At 42.8% G+C, this 21045-nt stretch overlaps 1 protein-coding gene across 1 annotated transcript in view; it reads left to right on the top strand.

The window, feature by feature from the left end:
• Window positions 1-2547: 2547 nt before the first annotated feature.
• Window positions 2548-21045, top strand: part of ITK (IL2 inducible T cell kinase) — a 32095-nt gene continuing 13597 nt past the window's right edge. The window contains exons 1-8 of the mRNA XM_068161598.1: window positions 2548-2578; window positions 3242-3435; window positions 13503-13607; window positions 16607-16688; window positions 17885-18013; window positions 18962-19002; window positions 19796-19947; window positions 20856-20921. Coding sequence (XP_068017699.1) covers window positions 3265-3435; window positions 13503-13607; window positions 16607-16688; window positions 17885-18013; window positions 18962-19002; window positions 19796-19947; window positions 20856-20921 — 746 coding nt within the window. The 5' untranslated portion in view covers window positions 2548-2578; window positions 3242-3264. The remainder of the gene's footprint in view (window positions 2579-3241; window positions 3436-13502; window positions 13608-16606; window positions 16689-17884; window positions 18014-18961; window positions 19003-19795; window positions 19948-20855; window positions 20922-21045) is intronic.

Genomic DNA, 21045 nt, shown 5'->3' with positions numbered 1-21045 from the left:
GACATAATTCCTTCCTTATGGTCATTCTTACTTTTATCCCTATCTAATATCTTAGCTGTGACCCATCATCACTTTGAACTCAACATGGAAAACTCAGAATGGCTGGTCCTGCCTGCTAAATTCTTCTAGTTCCAGTATAACTACCAGATTCTTTATTGCTCCAGAGCAAAATCTGTCATTGTTTTCTTACAACTGTGTGTGTCTTTCACCGTGTGTTGCATCAAATCTGTAGCTTCTCTTCCACAGCAGCTCAGCCTGTTCAATTCTCTCTCATTTGCTCCTCGTTTCTCACTTGCCTTGACCTGCACATCCCTTCCCATCCAAGCTCCTAGAGCACGTCACATCATACCACTTTGTTACACTAAACAAAGTGCAGTTGCCAAGCCCCTATCTGAACATTTGATCGAATTGCTCCCCTCTTCTAACTCTTACCCTTCTGCTCTTATCTCATGAAGAAATCAAGCTGCCAGTCAATACATTCAAATAATTTCTTAGCTCTTCCCCCACTACTTACCACCCTTGCTTAATGTCTACTTGCCCCACATCCGCTCATCTCCATCAGCATTGCTCCCTTCAGAGGTCTATGTGATGGCGTCTCATCTCTTTCCTGCCCTGTATGCCTTGCTTTTTCTGCAGAGCTGCAGTGTCACACCCTTGCATTTCTATTTATATTCAGTTTTCTGAGAAGACAACATGCATACCTCTCTTGGCAGACTGCAAGCCCCCTTGGCTCAAGCCACAAAGACTTTTGAGAAAGTCCTTGACACGCTACAGCTGCTGCAAAGAGGAGACTAGAAAGAGTAATGTAGTCCTAAAGAAGCGTTCATAGCTAGACATGCAATGATGTTACAAACTGGTGATAGATTTATCTGTACTGATAAAAGTCAGGCAAAACGCTGTTAAGAGCAACAGCCCTTTAGGAGAGATTCCCTGTTGCTAGCAGAGCAAAGTCCATACAGTTTGTCAGGGTACAGTTTGCCGACTTTCCATGTTTTGGTGTGCTAGTTACAAGAAAGGATCTCAGAGCATGATTTAAACCAGCAGATTCTCAAGAGTGGGGAAAATGATGCACGTGCGAAAGCAGTCCTGTCTTTTAGAGCTGTAGGCACCTAAACAGGGTCTGTTAAGTATCCAAATTGCTGTTTACACAGCCTGCAGTTTTAGAAAATTCACAGCAGATGCTGCCATTTTTATGCATGTGCATTGCACAAGGCAAGCTGTTTTGTAGAAGAATGGGAAATTTGGCCCAAATATAGATCCTAGTCTGCAAATAGATATGAAATCCCCCTTGGCAGCAGTGATCATTGTTCAGGAGATCACAGACTTTCGTCACCTCTCTTGTTCAACCACGAGGGTTCCTTGTAACTCGGTCAGTTTGCCAAGAAATGAAACATAGTTTTGCTAGATTAATATTTCAATATGTGATGTATCCCATTTTCAGCAAGATCACTGCATATATAGATGGATAGAGATAGATAGATACATTGATTGATTGATTGATTGATGTCTCAACTGCCAAACAGCTTTTGTTTGTCGTTGTTTCTGTTCCATGCTACTGCATTGCTTTTAGCAAATCCTCTTACAGATCTGCACACCAAGTGCTATCTTCAAATTGTTTTTTTTTTGTGGCAACTGCATGTTCTCAATTAGCACTGAACAAAATTGGTAAAGGAATGCTTGATGCTCCCTGGAACATGCTGCCTAAACAATATAATACAAAACAGCCAGGAAGGGATATGCCACCTCTCTTTTTGGAAGGGATAACCAATACATTCCATGGAGAAATGTAATTTCTACATCTGTCTGCAAACTGACCTATAAAGCCCAAGTCTTCATTTAAACAGTGTTGGAAATTCTGATATTTGCTCAGATATTGTTTTTTTTTTTCCTCCTGAACTGAATTTAATATAATGAAATAACTTCTTTGGGGCTTGGAAACAACTCTAAAAATATACCAGCATCAGGGAGCCATGTCCTCAGATTCTACTTCTAATTCTAATTCTGCCATGGTTTAGTTGTTTAGGTGGGTTGGATTGGTTGGTGGGTTGGACGCGATGATCTTGAAGGTCTCTTCCAACCTGTTTTTTATTATTCTATTATTATTATTATTATTAGTAGTAGTAGTAGTAGTAGTATTCTAATGTTACATTGAACTGAAGCCAGAAGTCAGGACTAGTAAATTATTTAGATTGAAATAATTTCCAGAAAGCACCTAATTAATGAAAATAACTTCTCTTGCAGTTTCCTCCCATTCCACCAGACTCCATCTCTGCAGTCCTCAACAGCATCAGAAATTATACAATCACTAATAAAAAATAAGCTATTACAAAAAAGGAAGAGCAGAGGAAAAAAAAAGCCCAAACTGCATTTGTTGTTAAATATCACAGTGCAGTTGTACTGACTGCATTTGGTACATATTCTTTTGTTTATAATTCCAGATCTACCCAGGTGCAGACTGCCCTGAATGGTGCCCTGAAGTCCTGATAGTCCTCATTTCACTGCTGATTGCACTTGTATCGATTGTGCCTGCGCCTCCTGGAACATCCAGCCATAGACTCAGTGGAGTGCACCTGAAGCAGTCAGTCATGACCAGTGATAATTGACTAGTTATCAGTTATTGCAACCATTTGCTTTCAGTTTAAATATTTAGCAACTACAAATGTTCATCACTCCTTACACAAGTATATCCTGAATGCAATTTTCTTTGCTTACAGAGTAGGAACTTTCATTTTATGTGGGAAACTTCCTCAGAAGAAGATGCATGAAATCTCTGGGAGTCACAGTGAACTGTTAAATACTCTAAAGGGGAGGGCACCACTATTCCTTCGAAACAGAAATATGGGTGTATGACCTACTTCTAAAGAGGACAGTAGAGAAACTTACCCTATACATCCATGTTCATTTCATGCATTCATAACTGTATTTACTTGATAGACAAGTAGGAGACAGATGCTTAATCATGTCACACCTCTTTAATCAATCCTTAATCATTGATTCACTGAATGTCCCTCAAGTGTTATTTTTTCCACAACATTTGCCTTAGCGTATATTTCGACATGTGCTGTTCAGTTTATGACTTCAGAGAGGATGTGGTTATGGTTTGGCAGAAAGGAAGCTTTGCTGTAGATGGGAAGATAAAGCTCAAAGCACCTACACTGCCTTTTGAACACCTTTTAAACAACAAAAAAAAAAAAAAGAGAAAGAATTAACTGTCTTCTTCTCCTGTCTCTTTCTTGGACAGACACCCGTTGCATAGTGTCTCTCATGTCCTGGGACACAACCATTCTCAGCTCAGCCATGAATAACTGTGTGCTCCTGGAGGAATTGCTGATCAAAAAATCCCAGCAAAAGAGAAGGACTTCACCCTCCAACTTCAAAGTGCGCTTCTTTGTCTTAACCAAATCCAAGCTGGCTTACTATGAAGATCGCCATGGGGTACGTCAGCCATCTTCTCTTTCTTAACAGAGCAATGGAGGGAAGGGTGAAATTTGCTAAGAGAAGGAAAGGATGCTAGTGGAGGGAAGGGTGAAGTTTTCTAAGAGAAGGGAAGGATGCTAATGGAAGGAAGAGTGAGGTTTTCGAAGAGAAGGGAAGGATGCTAATGGAAGGAAGGGCAAAGTTTGCTAAGGGAAGGGAAGGATGCTAATAGAAGGAAGGGTGAAGTTTGCTGAGGGAAGGGAAGGATGCTAATAGAAGGAAGGGTGAAGTTTGCTAAGGGAATGATGCTAATGGAGGGAAGAGTGACCTGTGTTGAATTTTATTTGCTTAACTTCTCTGTACCATGCTGCAGCTACATCCACTGAAAGTTGCAAAGTAACCATGTGGGTCATTCATAGCTTCTGATCAGTGAGCATTTGGTGTGCATGGAGGAAAAAGTTTGTGTTGCTATTATATAGAATGGATCTGGTTTTGTTGTTGGCATTCAGCATGGGCTGGTGTAACCAGTCTGTGTAACAGATGTGTGAGCGTGTGCCTGGCAGCTCACATGTACAGGGGTGAGCTGGAGTGCTGTACTGAGAAGATCACAAGTGTACACTAATTACATCTGCAAAGAAAGTCACCCACAGATCTCCAGCCTCTCATTCTTTTCTTCAGAGCAGCAGTGTGGTGGCTGGTAGGAGACCAGTCTTATATTTTTTAATTAGCTCATCTGCCATGAGTAACAGCTCATGTCTTCAGAGTTAACTTCAGAAGGGATCTGATGATGAGATCCATGCTCAGACTAGGCATTGTATCCCTATGGTTGCATTTCTTAGATTTGCTAAATATGAAAAGAATTGGAAGTCATTCTGCACTCCCCATTGTGCTAAGTGTTCTGGTGAAGCATGGATTATTTCCCTCTTCTGTTTAGCTGGATGTTTGCTGAGCCTCATTACAACTGTAAATAATATTGCTTGTTTTCCAACAGTCACCGAACATGCTGTTAATCCATTATGTTTAGGCACTGTTACTGGGGATCATGTTGCCTTGCTGCTCAGCAATGGTGACTTCAGACCATCTGATCTCGCTCACTTGCAGAAAATTAAGTTGAAATTGAACCCAGCACAAAAATCAAAGTGTGATGTGCCCTCGAATCATAATGCAATTGAGGTTAGATATCAGCTTTAGGGGTGAATAGTCATTTTTACTTCCAAGTCACTGCTCTCAAATATGACCCAACCTAATGTTTTTCTTGCTTTTATTTTATGGTCCATGTTTTCCTTACCTCCATATTTAGACAGGGAAATATTTATTGCTGCATACTGTGCGTACACTTGCTTTGACATTCTCCTCAAACTGCTTTCAGATGTCATTATTTCATGATTTTTAATTCCATTATAATTGTTCCAGTTAAATGTTCTGGGTAAAATGTTCAGAAGCATTTACATGATTCTACTGTGTTGGTTTCCAGATATTTACACATCATTTTCTTTGGTTCTTTTCGTGTCTTGGTGGACTTGAGATGAATTCAGCATGCACTCTGCCTACATGCTCCTGCTGATTTGCAGTAGTTGTCTCTCAGCATCTCTAGGCGCTGAAATAGTTTGGAAAATCTGACTCAGTGACTTTCACTGGGGCATAGATTTCATGTGCTATATGAGTGTCTTTGGAAATTTTATCCCCTGGACTTCCTAAAGGTCAGTTAGGCCAGATGGGAGTTTGGTATATTAGCTGCCTTATGTCGTTTAGGAAAGACGTTGAGTTGCTCAAACCTGTCCAGAGAAGGGCAACAAAGCTGGGGAGGGGTTTGGAGCACAAGCCCTATGAGGAGAGGTTGAGGGAGCTGGAGTTGCTTAGCCTGGAGAGGAAGAAGTTCAGGGGAGACCTCATTGCTGCCTACAACTACCTGAAAGGAGGTTGTAGACAGGTGGTGGTTGGTCTCTTCTCCCAAGCAACCAGCACCAGAACAAGAGGACACAGTCTCAAGCTGTGCCAGGGGAGGTTCAGGCTGGATGTTAGGAAGAAATTCTTCACAGAAAGAGAGATTGGCCATTGGAATGGGCTACCCAGGGAGGTGGTGGAGTCACCATCACTGGAGGTGTTTAAGAAGAGACTGGATGAGGCACTAAGAAGAAATTGGATGAGGCACTTAGTGCCATGGTTTAGTTGATTAGATGGTGTTGGGTGATAGGTTGGACTCGATGATCTCAAAGGTCTTTTCCAACCTGGTTAATTCTGTATCCTGTATTCTGTATATTATCAGTTACAAACATGTACACATTTAGGCTGGATATTAGGAAATATTTCTTCACTGAAAGGATTATAAAACATTGGAATAGTCTGCCCACGGCAGTGATGGTGTCGCCATCCCTGGAGGTGTTTAAGCAGCATGTGGATCTGGTGCTTAGTGACATGGTTTAACAGTGACCTTGCAGTGCTGCTGGGTTGAAGGTTGGACCTTGAAGATCTTGAAGGTCTCTTCCAACCAAAGACATTCTGTGATTCTGTGATACACAAGTACACATAAACGCTCATGTACCTTTAGGCTCTTACACACATTTGAGGGATAATGGCTATATCATAGAATCATAGGATCAGTAAAGGTGGAAAAGACCTCAAAGATCATCAAGTCCAACCTGTCACCCAAGACCTCATGACTACTAAACCATGGCACCAAGTGCCACGTCCAATCCCCTCTTGAATTATAGGGCTGATTTTCCACAACATGGTTTTTTTTTTCTGACACAAATTGTTAAAATCAAGTTGTTACATGAACAGAACAAAATGGGGAGAAAAGAGTTTGCCCTATGAAATGCTCACAAAACTGATCCTCAGCCTCTTCAGTAATCTTCCCTAAAATCAGACCATCTTGGTGTGACCTCTGCGTGGTCACATCATCACTGTTTGGGAGAGGAAGGTAAGGGCAGCTTGTGCAAGCACCATCTTGTTTTGTGCTGAGAACAGAGTGAACCCTCAGCAATTGAATTCAGAGGCAGTGATGGGGCAGTTACAGTACCTGCCTGACACACGGGCTGTACCTGTCCCTGTGTGTGAACTGGAACCAGAGGGCATGAGCCTGTGTTGGATTCAGTGGTGTATAGTGTTCATTCTCTAGTGCAGGACCTGGCACAGGTTTGGCAGTGCTCTGCAGAGGCTTACCAGACAACTTGTGGGGCTGGCAGGGGTTAGCACATGTCATCACCTTTGCCAGCAGGCAGTTTGCTTGTGGTCTCCCTGCTCTGGAGGCTCAGGACAAAGCGGTAAGGACATTACTGTTCTCTGCTGGCCGCAGTGATGGAGAGTATCCCTAGGCATGCATAGTGCACTGTACAAATGGGGCCAGCAACTGCCTTGCCTTCTAAATTATACTTTTCTCAATAGAAATCTCTGTGGATGTTTGCTCTAAGAGTTTTCAGAGAGTTTCTTTAAGAATTTGTTACCAAGTGGTCCAGCAGCTTCTTGTATTCGGAATTCAGTGCTGCACAGTACACACTTCTCTGGTCCCCAGTCAGTGACAACAGCCTGTGCATAAAGCCAGGTAAAACAATTAGCAAACTGCTTAATGGGTTGAGAAGTCTCACTGATTTCAGCTGGGTGGCTTAAAGTCAAACATACAGTCAGGTGTTAAGCCCAGGTTTATGTTTTGCCTGTGTTTAACAGAGTTTAGCACCCAGTCCCTTTCTCTGCATTTTGATGATGTGGGTATAAAAAGATCATAGAATCATAGAATCAACCAGGTTGGAAAAGACCTCAGAGACCATCAAGTCCAACCTGTTACCTAATACCTAACGCCTCCTGACAACTGAACCACGGCTTTGAGCGCCACATCCAATCCTTTTTTGGATGTTTAAATGTTTCTTACAGCAGTTCAAAGCAAGGAAATAAACAGGCCAAGGGGATACAAGGATGATTCTGTGAATTCTACCAAAACCTATCCAGACAACCAACATCATAAAGGCAAATTTTTGCAGCCAGTGTAACAGCATTTTCATCATCACAGCCACAGCGAGACAGAAAGCGCTGTTCTCCTCAGGGGCCAAGCACACAGTCGTTGTTAATGTTAATGAAAGATATTTACATATCACATTAGGAGAATGAGCCCCCAATAACTGACAACAATAAGAAGCTGTGTTTTCTAGCATTCATTACTCAGTGCACAATGCAGGGCTGTCTTAACATAAAGCCCTGATAACAGGCACATGTATTCAGCCCCCGTCTGTACTAAAATACATCAGAAGTGCCTTTATTGTAACATGCTAATCAATTCCACGGGCAAAAATTCTTCATTTCCAGCATCTGATTTTATGGCTACTGTACATGTGAGTAAATGAGCACATGGGAATAATCATCTTAACTGTTTCAATGAGCTTGATCCTCACCAGGATAACTGATAATGCAGACACTATGTGATACTCTCAGGGTGCCAGTACACTTACAGTACCACAGAAGAAGCAGACAAGTGGATCCCTGTGGAGAGATGTCTAGGACAGAGGTTCAAACATCCTTACTTAGACTTGCCAAAAACACTTCAACTGGTGAATTACCCATATCCCATCCACCTAACTGCTTATGGTGGTTGGTATATCCTTCAGGTCATCAGATAGGAGAGTGAAGACAGAGAGTTTAGTGTTTCAGTCACTAAGTAGAGGTTCTTACACAATCTTCAGCATATCACATTCCTACCTGGGGACAGCCAGAAACAATCATCTCTCCCTGTATTTCAAGCTGACTGGAGTCTAATAAAAGTGGCACAGATGTCTCAGGCTGATGCCACGCTTAGTGAATAGGCCACTGTCTTCAAGGCTGGTATCCTACTAATGAGGTGGCTTTATCATTACATGATCTCTGCATCAGAGCTGCTCATCTTGGCACGGCTTGGACTTGCAGAGTACTTGGGGCTGTGTGTATCAACTACAGAGAAGTGTTCCATGTCAGTATGCCACAGTCTTCCCTCTTCAAAAACAGGCATCTTGCCCTATACAGGTCTTCTGAGGAGTTACCAGGGCTGGGAAGTTACACCTAACACCTGGGAAGTGCAGGCACATAAATGTCTTTAAGTTTTGTGCACTTGTGAGCTATTGCTGGTCCAGCTTATAAAAGGCAGGAATGAAAGGCACAGATGGAAAAGGACTGGGTCCCCTTGTTATTTACATCAGCACTATTCTTCCTGCACTGGTCAGATGCTCAAGAGGTCACGTAGCATGAGTCAGCCTTGTTCTGGGCTCTTTCATTCAGATCTTTGATATTCAGATATAAAGATGGCACTTCAGTGTGTCTTGAAATTTGCTTTCAATCTCTTGTTACAGGAGAACAAAGGAATAAATTTGGCTGAAAAGCCTTTTATCAGCCTCCTAAAAAATACTTCAGCTGCTTCGGTTGCATTATCTACATGTTGAGTTACTCCTAACAGCCCAGCTACCCACAGTAACAAAAGCAACACTTTGTTCCTCGTCCAACAGTCAATTTTACCTTGATGATTCTACACAATATCTGACTTCAAAAGACTTGGTTTTTCCCCCAAAACTCTGTTGCAAACAGGTTAAGACTTTTCTTCTGAACATCTCCATTTTGATGCTCCTGTTAATTAAATTGACCATTCCAACCATTTCCCATTGTTTTGTGCATTCTGAATTCCTTTCACATCCCTGAAGGTATAATGCTTGTCTGAAGTGAATTTAATTCTGGTTTTAAAGACAACCTTCCAAATAAATACATATCTGATTAGATACTCCATAACCTCCTACCAAGGGAAAAATGTCCAGCTGCAACTGGGGAGCAAATGGACCTTGTGGTGGGAGGAAGGACTCCATACCCAATGGGAGACAGTGGGGTTAGAGAGGGGACCATACTACTCTCTGATATAAGGTGCCTGGCTGGGCTGGGAGAAGCAGACAGCATTTTACAGATGATAGAGACGAGCTACAGCGCGGTAGGGAGGTGAACACAAACACCCAGTGACATGGGGCAGAGAAATCTTAGCTGCAGTGTGGAGAGCCCTTGGTGTGAGCACTGCTGAGGAGTTTGGGACTGCATGAATCTGAATTACTAGTTTTTCCCTCACCAGCACAAAAGAAGCAAGACACAAGTTCTCATACAGCTTTTGAAGCAAGCTGGCTTTATGAAACATGCCGTGCTGCCTTTCTGCCTGCCAGACAATGCTGCCTGCTCTCCCATCTTCCTTAAAGTTAGGCTCTGCCCATCCCTGCCTTACCTTTCACTAGTTTGGGCTCTCTCCCTTCCCTGCTTCCAGAACTGGTACTACTATTTTTTTTTTATTTACTTATTTTTTTGCCAGAACCCTTTGGTAAATGCAGTGAGGTTTAGCAAAACCTTGAAGCATCCACCATGGGACTTTCAGCCTAAATACTTTGGTACAATGCATTTGATGAATGAGCTTCACAAATAGCAACAACAGCAAAGTGCTAGCCAGAAAGCAGCAAATTTCTCAGATTGCACAACTCCATATCTTGCAAGATCTTAGACATCCACAGAGCCTGAGGGTGCAGAGGCATGGTCAGGAAGTGTGCTCAAAGTGCCGATCTGTGTGACCTGCAGCGACTGCTGACAGCTTGCTGCGCACTTGCCATGGTTTCCACGTAAGGTCCCTTCCCCTGCTGCAGATCATGAGCTGGTGAAAAGCTGTTTATTTTCCTGAGTTGCCATGCTGCCATGATTTGGGTGAGTATCAGAGTTGGTGGTTGTGTAGTCTTAGCACATGGCAGATGCCAGGTGGCTCCTTCCCCAAGCATGCACAGTGAGATGCCTTCGTGTGTTTTAGGGAAGGGCTATCTGAATTATCTCATAGTCAATCGTCCTAGTGTTTAAGGCAAATAAGGACCATTGTGGTTATCTAGTTTATGCAGCAGACACAAAGTAAAGGATTAATCAACGAAGGAGCTGCTGAAGCTGTGTGACAAGAGGAGGTGAGACACCAGAGATGAAGTCAGTAATGAGTTGGGCTTGTAATGCACCTGGTTCCATTGAGAGCTGTTAGTTCTCCTTCCCAGAACTGTCAATATTGCAGATAATGGATCAAAAGAAATAAACCAGGACAGAGGGATCAGCAGCACACTGTACTTCTCATGGGACAGCAGCATGCCTTGGTTATCTTTCCACACACATTACACAATAAGACCACTGATGATTTTTCTGACCAACCAGCTAAAACATCTACTTAATCATACTCTGGGCAGACTGACAACAACAAATGGAGATCTGTCAGCATGTTTTGGCTCACCCTCTTAAGAACAAGTCTCTGAGGTTTGTTGGAGAGCACTTTTTTAAGAGGCTTTTCCTCTCCTCTCCACTCCCTTCCAAATGGCCCAGTTGCTTTTGTTGGATTAAAGTGCAGTCAGACATCTCAAAAGCAGGGATAGGTTTAGCTTCCAGCCCAGTTTCTGGGTAATGCCTGGTTTGGGAGTAGTCATTCCAGTTTTTTTTCTGCTGCTGTGGGTCTGTAATTGCCTTGTATCAGCAAAGTCCCATCTGCTGCGGATCTGCTGGGCAAGGCACTGACTGAGAGATGCACCCTGACATTGCACCGAGAGATTAAGGGGAGCTATTGCTGAAATTACATCATTGGGTCATGAGAGCTGTGGAATCACTGCACAAAGCTCCTTGAGAAGTCTGTACCTTCTCTTCCAGCAGATTCCAGAGTGGCATCAACAAAAACCAGTCTGCCGTAAAAGGACAAAACCTGACTGGCACAGCATTGCTTCCTAAAGCCTCAGAGGAGGAGTGCATGTGGTTAACCTTTAGACATCCAAGGAATAAGATGAAGGATGGTTCAGTGCTAGCAAAATTGAAGGTTCTTATAGGAAATAAATGTCTTTGTGTCTCTTCAAAAGGGTAGAAATCCCAGGGGCAGAAGAGATGATAGAGGAGACTGTGGAGAAGAGACAGAAGAAGCCAAGTCTGGATGAAAGATGTGAATGGATAATAATTAAAGAAAATACACAGTGGAAATGGGGTGCAGTGAAGCCTTCTGAGACTTGGCAATACTCTTGATAGTTAATTGGTATTTACATATAGGAGTGCTTTATAGCCTTGGGTTTACTGATACAAAAAAATCCCACTCCACACCATAGTGCTACACAGGCAGATATTGTCTACAGCAGACAGTCCTGGCAATAAATCCAGAGGCACTGGTTAAACTGCAAGCAAATACAAGTACAAAACCCAAATACACCAGTAAGGTCCAGCAAGAGTCAATGTGAGACCACAGTGTCATAATTTCCCTCTTTACTTAGGTCCAAGTATGCAAAGGCGAAATAGCCATTTGTGCAACAAGAATGAGGTTCGAGGAGCCTGGGGGCCCCTCTGTGTTGAGGCTGTTTGACACAACACTGTGGCAAACCTCACCCCATCTCCAGTGGCATCAGCTGCTTCCCTTGTTCAGGCTAAATTTAATGATGAAAGGTAGCAGTGGAGCAGCCATGGGGGTCAGCACAGCGGTGGGGACAGCCTCTGCCAGAGGGGCAGATCTGTAGGGACAGGGTGGCGTATGCAGCAAGGGGCAAGAAGGGAGCTGGAGAGTGAAGGACACAAAGGTTGGCAGAATGAGGGAGGGCGAGAACTTGCTGTGTCTCCAAGTGATAACCCATGAGAGTTACAATGCTGTTACTTCCCTGTTGACAGTTGCCTGTGTTTCAAAAACAGAAGCTTTTGCAGTGTTTTGGGGGGGTTCTTAAATCTTGCCAATTTCTGTCATGCTGTTGCAAAGCTGAGCTGGGGGACAGTGAGTGTCTAATCCCGACTGAAAACAAATCAAAACAGGAAACCAGTTTGCCTCCGAAGAGGCTGTGAATCCTTCAGAAGTGTGCACCAGATACTGAGCCTCAGCTCAGCTCCTCCCTGCCCTGTGCCAGGATCTGCCTCACCCTGCTCTTGCAAAAGCTGTGTCACAGGCTGAGGAGCTGCAGGGTGAGGGCTCAGTAGGAAAGAGGGTACGCCAAGGTAGCCAGGACACTTGGATGCCTGTCCTTTTCTTACCCTTTCCTAACTACCCTTTCCTAACTAACTGTTTCCTAGCTATCTGGTATATGATGAATAATAACACAGCAGAAGCTGCCAGAGAAAAACTTGTCAGCAGTTTTTGGAGCATATTATTTGTTTCAAAATTTCCTGTTGTTTTTTTCTCCTTAGCTAAAACCCCATACAGAACAAAACCAGAAGAGTGTTTTGTTCCCTGGAAAATCGAAATGGGTAGATTCAGATTGGATGTTAGGAAGAAGTTTTTCACCACAAAGATGGGGAGACACTGGAACAGGTTGCCCAGGGAGGTGGTAGAAGCTCCATCCCTGGAGGTTTTTTAAGGCCAGGCTGGATGTGGCCCTGAGCAACCTGATGTAGTGTGAGATGCCCCTGCCCATGGCAGGGGGATTGGAACTAGGTGATCCTTGAGGTCCCTTCCGACCCTAACAATTCTATGATTCCATATAATAGATGCAGTGCAAATGTTACAGTTGAGATGAAATGCAAAGTTTTGAAATCCTCTGTACCCAAATTTTCCCTCTTTAATAAAATGTTTGTTGTTTCATAGCTTTTCAGTATGAAACAGGAGAGTTAGTTAACTGAACACCTCATCAAAACTAGTTCTGATTGGTTAAAGGAGCATTTAATTTTGCTGGAAGGTAAAAATAAAACCTTCATTACAGAATCACAGAATTGTTGAGGCTGGAAAAAAACCTCTGAGGTCATCAAGTCCAGCCTATGACCTAAGACCACAACATCAGCTAAACCATGCCACCAAGTGCCACATCCAATCTTTTCTTAAAGACCTCCAGTGATGGCGACTCCACCACCACCCTGGGCAGTCCATTCCCGTGCCTAATCAAAGGTTTTGATTGCTTCACTAAGATCCATGTGCTTAGTTGAAATATATGTCTGTGTATATATGTGTGTATGTGCAGTCTGTATCGAGGTGCCATGTGTGAGAATGATTTGTTATACTTTTCAGTGTCTTACATAATTTGCTTCTGCTCCATTAAAATGAAATCTCCTCTGGACATGACAGCCTTCTCTAATTTTTCACTCAATCCACAATCATTAGTATTAACCAAGTGCTTTTCTCTGTCTTTTAGAAAAAAAGGACTTTGAAGGGTTCTGTGGAGCTCTCCAGAATTAAATGTGTGGAAATTGTGAAAAGTGATATCATCATTCCCTGTCAGTATAAATACCCTTTCCAGGTGAGTCTGCCTGCTGAACATACTGATAGAGGTATCACTTCATTTGGTATTTCAATACAATTCTCCCTCACAGTGCAGCCATTCATGAACCAAACACGGGGATGAATAGCAACAAAGGAAGAAACAGCAGATCAAGGTGTGAAATGAACTGGAGAATCAGAACCTGAGCGTTACTGCAAGATTCATAAACTCTTAAAGCCCGTTGGTTTTAAATTGGAAAGGACCATTAGATCTTCTACCACATTTAACACAACACTTAGCTATCCCACTAACTCAGGTTCAGAGAAAGCTTGTCTTTCACTCAGGGAACACCCAGGGGTTTGGCCAATTTACCTGTGTGGTGTTGAAACTAAATGCATTCAGTGGCCCTCACATCAGAAGCTGGTGAATGAGACAGCTCCAGGCAAGAACAGAGAGGGCTTTCAGTGATGAGATGGCTTAATGAACAAGAGGTGGACAGTGCTAGCTCTTGGATGAGGAACAAATCGCCTAGTGTTAATTATTAACACATATGAGACACATTTACATTGCCATGTAAACAGACATGCCACAGAATATTTGCTGTTGCTGCAACACAAATTCCCAGCGTGTTATCTTATTCCCTGTGATGCCGTTTATCAGAATGTGATCATATTGTGGATGGTATTTTTCTTTAACATTATGATGTATGGTTTTCAGTGAATGCAGGGCTATCTCTGTCCATAGGTGGCTTTAAAAGAGTGAATTGTCTGGGCTCAGATTTGCAGGTAAAAGCTAATAATTGTAAGCCATGAACACAATAAATGTTGAAAAGATAGGTAACTTTATAAAAAGTACAAAAGACAACCATAGGGCAAGATTTCCTTCTTCTTTCTTTATATTTGGTCATTCTTGTTGTCTCAAAGCCAGCATCATTTTGCAGGCCTGGCTTGGTGCTGTCGTTCTGACAAATGATGAAGGAGCTTGTAGAGTTCTCTGTAAATCTTAATTTGAGGTGGTAAAAGTACATGCCTACCGTGCTCTGTGTTACCTTGCAAACATGAGAAGGGAGAGGAAATCATTTCCCCAACTAGGTTAGGTCAGGAAACCCTCCCTCCAGCTTGTGGTGTTCATCAGCTGAGATCATAAAAATTGACCTAGAATATTAGAAAATGTTGCCCTGTTGGGGTCTTGTTTACAGGCATTTGGCTGCAAATGGCTCTTGATGAGCAGCCTGGCAGGAAGGCTTTTGACTGGGGCTGGGTAGGAGCCATCTGACTGTGAGAAACCTTGAGGGGGGATCCTCAACTGCTCTTGAGTGAACTTGGACTAAAGAAGGACAAATGCTTAGATCTGTTTGTTTCCAAATCTGTCTCTCCATATCTCCAGTGCTTGTAAGAATAGCAAAATAAAGTGAAGGCACTGGCCAGTATTGGTGGACCAGTCCTGCTGAGCAGTGCTCTGCTGAGGTCATGGTAATCCCTCCATCTTGTAGCACATCAGAATTTTATCCCACTGCCTGTTTTGTGGTGTTTTGTGAAATTATGTTGTCTGGATTTTTTTATAAAACACCTCATCTGCACTCAGCTGTAAATCTTTTGTGGAACCACCAGTGGCTTTTTGGTTTTGGGTGGCTCCTCTGGCAAATGAGCCCCTTGCAGAAAGGCAAGAAATGAGCGGGTGTGTGCAGTTGTGCATGCTCATGGCTACCTCTTTTGCAGATCTGCTTACTATATACTTCAGAATTTGCCTTGGATTGTCAGAACATTATACAGACATAACAATAACAACAACAGGAGTGGCTTTAACTAAGTGGGAATTATTCCTCCCCTCTTTCTGTTTCTTTGGAAAAGAGGTTATAATTTGTCTTTCCATAGCGTGCAAAGCAACTGAGTCACATGGCTGGCTGGTTGTGCCTGCAAGGGCTTCAGGCCAAGAGATAGCAAATGTTTCCTGTTCTTTAAACACTAAGCAACACTGCCTCATCTATGCCCCTGGAGAAACTTTAAAAACCAGCTGCTCTCTCATAGAAACTTATGTTTAAAGACAGTGGTCAAATATTTCAAAGCATCACAGAATCACCAAGGTTGGAAGAGACCTCAAAGATCATCAAGCCCAACCCATCACCACAGACTTCATGACTAAACCATGGCACCAAGTGCCACGTCCAATCCCCTCTTGAACACCTCCAGGGATGGTGACTCCACCACCTCCCCTGGGCAGCCCATTCCAATGGCTAACGACTCTCTCTGTGAGGAACTTTCTTGTCACCTCATCTGTGTATCAAAGAGGCCAGGTCCCACCTGGAATTAAATTTCAAAGATAAATATTAGAAAAGAAATACAGATTATGTGTTACACCAAGCTTTGGGCCTGAATGTAGGCATCTGATTCAATTTCTGAGTAATTTTTGTTTCTGGAGATCTTCACACATGTTCTTTATTTCTTTTCCTTCTTTTTTTCATCATAAAGGCCAAACTGATGAAAACAGCATCTTGTCTTCTTGTTGTTCATCTACTCCATCTCATTTCCCCCCTCTAATCCTATTGAAAGCTATTCAAAACTTTGAAGAATACTAGTGATGCAAAGAATCTCCAGGGAGTTGCTTGAGATTTATACAGACACAAGAAAAGCTAAATTTGGCTCTTAGATCTTAAGTGAAGGTATCTTACAAGAAGCTGCTAAGAAACAGATGCTGTGTCCCCAGAGAAGCTTTAGAAGCCTAAACTGCAGTCAACAAGTAACAGGCTGAATCCTCTGCAGATAGAAATTGTTACCTCTCCATTGATTTCACTGGCATGTCTTAATGGTATAAAGTTGATGGAAAACACTGCTTGTCTAGACTGCTTTCTTGACCAGGGTATCTACTCTCTATTTTCAATCATCATAAGTCTAAGAGATGCTTCAGCACAGTCCCTGTTACTTCGCTTCCCCACATCACCGTTTTGCACACAGCTTGTTGGTATGAGGGCTGCTACCTCTTTCCTTCAGGGCCCAGGACTGCTTCTAATATCTGTCTCCCTTCTTTACTCCCCAACCCAGATTGTCCACGATAACTACATACTCTATGTGTTTGCACCCAACCGGGAGAGCCGGCAGAGATGGGTCTTTACCCTGAAGGAAGGTAATAAAACCTCTGTGCCCACCAAATTGTTGCAGCTACTTATGTCGGAGCAGTTTTCTCACAATGCAGAGAAGATGTGATGGAGGAGACTATATTATATCTAAGCATGAAAAATGGGAATGGGGAATGAGGCATTTTAATTGCTTTTAAATTTGGTGGGGGTGTTTTCAGCAGCAGTGGAAATTTTGGACATGGAATGCTTTATTTGCCTCTTTCTAGGAGAAGCTGTTAATATGTTACATAATTTGAGGGTTCTTTTGCTGGAAGAGATGAAGATATTTCTATGGCAGATTTTTCTGAATAAAATAATATTTTCTGCATAGAAGATTTAGCTCTTATTAATATATTTTGTTGTTGTTATTTAGAGGTTCATGATTATTAAGTAACATTTTTGTGGGGACCTTTCATTTCCTGTTCGCCTCCTCAATTGTGCTGTGGTTGGCTGCAATGATTCTGAAGTGAAGGCACAATAACCACTACAGGCAGAAATGAAGCAGAATCTAAACACTGGAACGTTCAGGCACTTAACTCTTGCAACCAGTTATTCACATTCTGCAGTACACCTGCTCCAAGCTTCTACTTTATCACCTCTTTGTGTTCAACATTGTGAGATGGTTCCCTCCCTTGCACAATAAGAACAGGCCAGCAGATTTTGTTTGCTCCTTTTAGGAAAGCTATCATTGCAGAGAGCTTCAAAAAGAACATTTAATCACTCATGCAGACATTGAATACTGGATTATTGCTGCTCAATGCCAGCTTGTACAGCTCCTTCTGAGCACTAAGCCAAAGCAGTAAGTGTCCACGTCCTACATATATACACACTGTGGAACTGTGGTCTTTCATGAGAACCATCAGTACATCACCTGCCAGATTTTTTAATGAGACCTTCCTTCTGTGGTTTTGGTGTTTACCAGTTTAAAGAGAGAGTCCCTTTGGCAGGATTCCATTCTCCTGCAATAGAGAGGTATGGTCTCCATCAGAAGCAGGTCAGTTGTGGCATTCACTCCATTCAGGAAAAAAAGAAAACAACAATGGAGGAAGCTGATAATATTCACCAGAGCTTGGTTTGACAAGAATAAGAAGCTTCTTTGAACTGCAGATTATTTCCATTCAGTTCTAGATGTCTTTCAGAGCTGATGTGAATGCAAATAAATTCCTTTTCCCCCTCCTTTTCCTTTCACATCCTTTTTTTCCAGAAACCAGAAATAACAACAGTTTGGTTTTAAAGTGTCATCCGGATTTTTGGATAGATGGCAAATGGAGATGCTGTGCTCAGACAGAGAAGATGGCAGCTGGCTGCGTGGAGTATGACCCCAGCAAAAATGGTATAGGATTTGTCCTTCAAAATATTTATTCATAGAATCATAGAATCATAGAATCAATAAGGTTGGAAAAGACCTCAGAGATCATCAAGTCCAACCTGTCACCACAGACCTCATGACTACTAGGCCGTGGCACCAAGTGCCACATCCAATCCCCCCTTGAACACCTCCAGGGATGGTAACTCCACTACCTCCCTGGGCAGTACATTCCAATGGCTATCAACTCTCTCTGTGAAGAACTTTCTCCTCACCTCCAGCCTAAAGTTCCCCTGGCACAGATTGAGACTGTGTCCTCTTGTTCCGGTGCTGGTTGCCTGGGAGGAGAGACCAACTCCCTCCTGGCTACAACCACCCATTCCTAGCATAAGTGAAGTATCAAATCTGTTTTGTACAGAACATCATGTTAGCTTTCCATTAAAAGACATGTTGCTGGCCTCTTGTGATATTCTGGTTTATCATTTACTGTATATGATGCTCTCTGGTTTGAATTAATATTATCCACGGTGTGATGCTTGGTCCTGTCTTCAGACTGAGATGGAGAACTGAGAAGTTGATCAGCTGCAGTTGGTCAATAAGCCATGATAACAACTTCCTTGAAATACTTGCTGTGTGTCCCATTTTGTCCTAACCATGGTTTTCCTCCATGGCTTTAATGGCCAAGCATACTTTTTACTTTGTCTCCTGAAAAATCACATTCAATCACTCAAGACACTTTTACCTTATATCTGAATATTTCCCTAAGCAATCTTTACTCCAGTTTTGAATCCATGCTGTGTTGCTGTGTGGCTGAAATTCACTGTGCTGGGTGCAGGATGTTGGCATATCTTGCTCTGAAAAACCAAGGCATTCTAGTCACTGGGTTTATATCACCTTTATTAATTCATTACCTTGATGGTTTCTCCAGTTTTTGCCTAGATGTACTTCAAATTAACTTTCTTTATTTCATTTCAGCCTCAATGAAGCCTCTTCCTCCCACTCCTGAAGATAACTGGGTGAGTGCAATGAGCCAAGCTGAGCTATCCTTAATGCCCTGTGTGCTTAGCTAGCAGAGGTGAATATATCTTCATTAAGGTTCACCACAGTGCAGTGACCTAGAATATCACCTCTGATAATGTTACCTGGGGGTTTCTGTATACCTTTGCCATATTTTTTTTCTCATGTGCTATAAACCAGCAGCATCCAAGTAGAGTTAGGTTCAATCCTGCAGAGACAGCTTGGTTTCACAAATACCTTTCCAATGGTGAACGAAGTTTCAACTGTTATTTTTTTCCCTGTCTATAGAAAGGGAAACTAGGGAAGTAAGAGGGATATGAGAAGAGCTGCTGTGATGAGAACAGAGAAGTGATTTTACAAACCCACTTGTGGATAGGGCAAAATGTCATTAGCTTATTATTTAATTAGAAAGGAGAAGCGGGGTGGTTGTTAGGGGTGAATGCCTTACTGGAGGGCAGCAGGGAGGCCACAGAGATTTTATCAGTGGGGGCTTTTAAGAGGAGTTTAGGAAACATCTGTGAAGAACCGATCAGACAGAGGTGGTCCTGCTCTAAGAAGGAGCAGAAAACTATTTTCTGTGCAACTACATTTTTCTTTTTCCTATGAAATTCATTGTTTGATGGTGCTGAAAATTCTCATGTTGCCCCCATAGCTCATTAGACACCCTGGAGCGCTTTCCTAGCTTTGAGGCTTTTGAACCCAGAGTTCTGCCAGAGAAATATCATTGTAGAGAGCATGCCTTTTGGGTTTTATGAATATGAATATGATGAGTCATTTTCCTAATTTGTGCAGAAACTGTTGCTGGACCCAAAGGAAGCCACAGTCATGGCCATATACGACTATGAAGCTCAGAATCCACAGGAGCTGACATTACAATGTAATGAGGAATATTATGTGATTGACAGCTCCGAGGAGCATTGGTGGCTGGTTCAAGATAAGAATGGGTAAGTCCCTTTTCAGCAGCCAATTTGCAAATCATTTCTAAATCAAATTTGTTTTTCCATTAATACATATGCTGGCCTCCAGTATAACTTTTGTGAAGCATCCTCTGATATGCAGGAAAAAAAAAGTGATGGAAGTTATTTATGGTAACTTTTGATGTTGCTGGTATTCAGGCAGCTAAAGAAAAAGGATCTGAAAACCAATTTAAAACAAAACCAAACTCAAACCAGTCTTTAGCTCAGGCTGATATTCAGAGTATAACATTTCATAGTTTCATAGTTTCATTCAGGGTTGGAAGGGACCACAAGGATCATCTAGTTCCAACCCCCCTGCCATGGGCAGGGACACCCCACACTAGATCAGGCTGGACAGAGCCTCATCCAGCCTGCTCTTAAACACCCCCAGGGACGGGGCCTCGACCACCTCCCTGGACAACCCATTCCAGGGTTTCACCACTCTCATGGTGAAGAACCTCCTCCTCACATCCAGCCTGAATCTCCCCACCTCCAGCTTCATTCCATTCCCCCTAGTCCTATCACTACCTGAGATCCTGAGAAGTCCCTCCCCAGCCTTCCTGTAGGCCCCCTTCAGATACTGGAAGGCGACAATTAGGTCTCCTCGGAGCCTTCTCTTCTGCAGACTGTACAGCCCCAACTCCTTCAGTCTGTCCTCATAGGAGAGGTGCTCCAGCCCTCTGATCATCCTCGTGGCCCTTCTCTGGACACGTGTGTGACCATTTTGAAACTCTCCAAGTTTCAAGCTGCAATCAGTTGTTTTCTTCTCCATTAACCCTACTCAACACATAACAATCAGCATTTTTATCATGCAAAGAGCAAGCAGAGCTTTCAGGGCTGACTCCCACATACACAGAGAAAATCCTGCCTGTTCTCATCATGTTGTGTTTTAACAGGCATGAAGGCTACGTGCCAAGCAGCTACCTGGTGGAAAAATCACCCGAGAATCTGCAAATATATGAGTAAGTTGTGCCTGTGTTTTTCTTGTACCTCCAAGTGCTCTGGGTTTGTTTTAGAAGCCACAAGCCTGAAATGTCCCTACCCCACATAATCTCTTGCTGCCAGTGCTGAGGGCTCAATTCAGAA

This window comes from Melanerpes formicivorus, unplaced genomic scaffold, assembly GCF_026170545.1.
Source record: "Melanerpes formicivorus ecotype bairdi unplaced genomic scaffold, bMelFor1.0.p_v2 SCAF_2, whole genome shotgun sequence".
In the NCBI taxonomy this organism is placed as follows: domain Eukaryota; kingdom Metazoa; phylum Chordata; class Aves; order Piciformes; family Picidae; genus Melanerpes; species Melanerpes formicivorus.
This window is presented reverse-complemented; position numbering and strand designations above follow the sequence as displayed.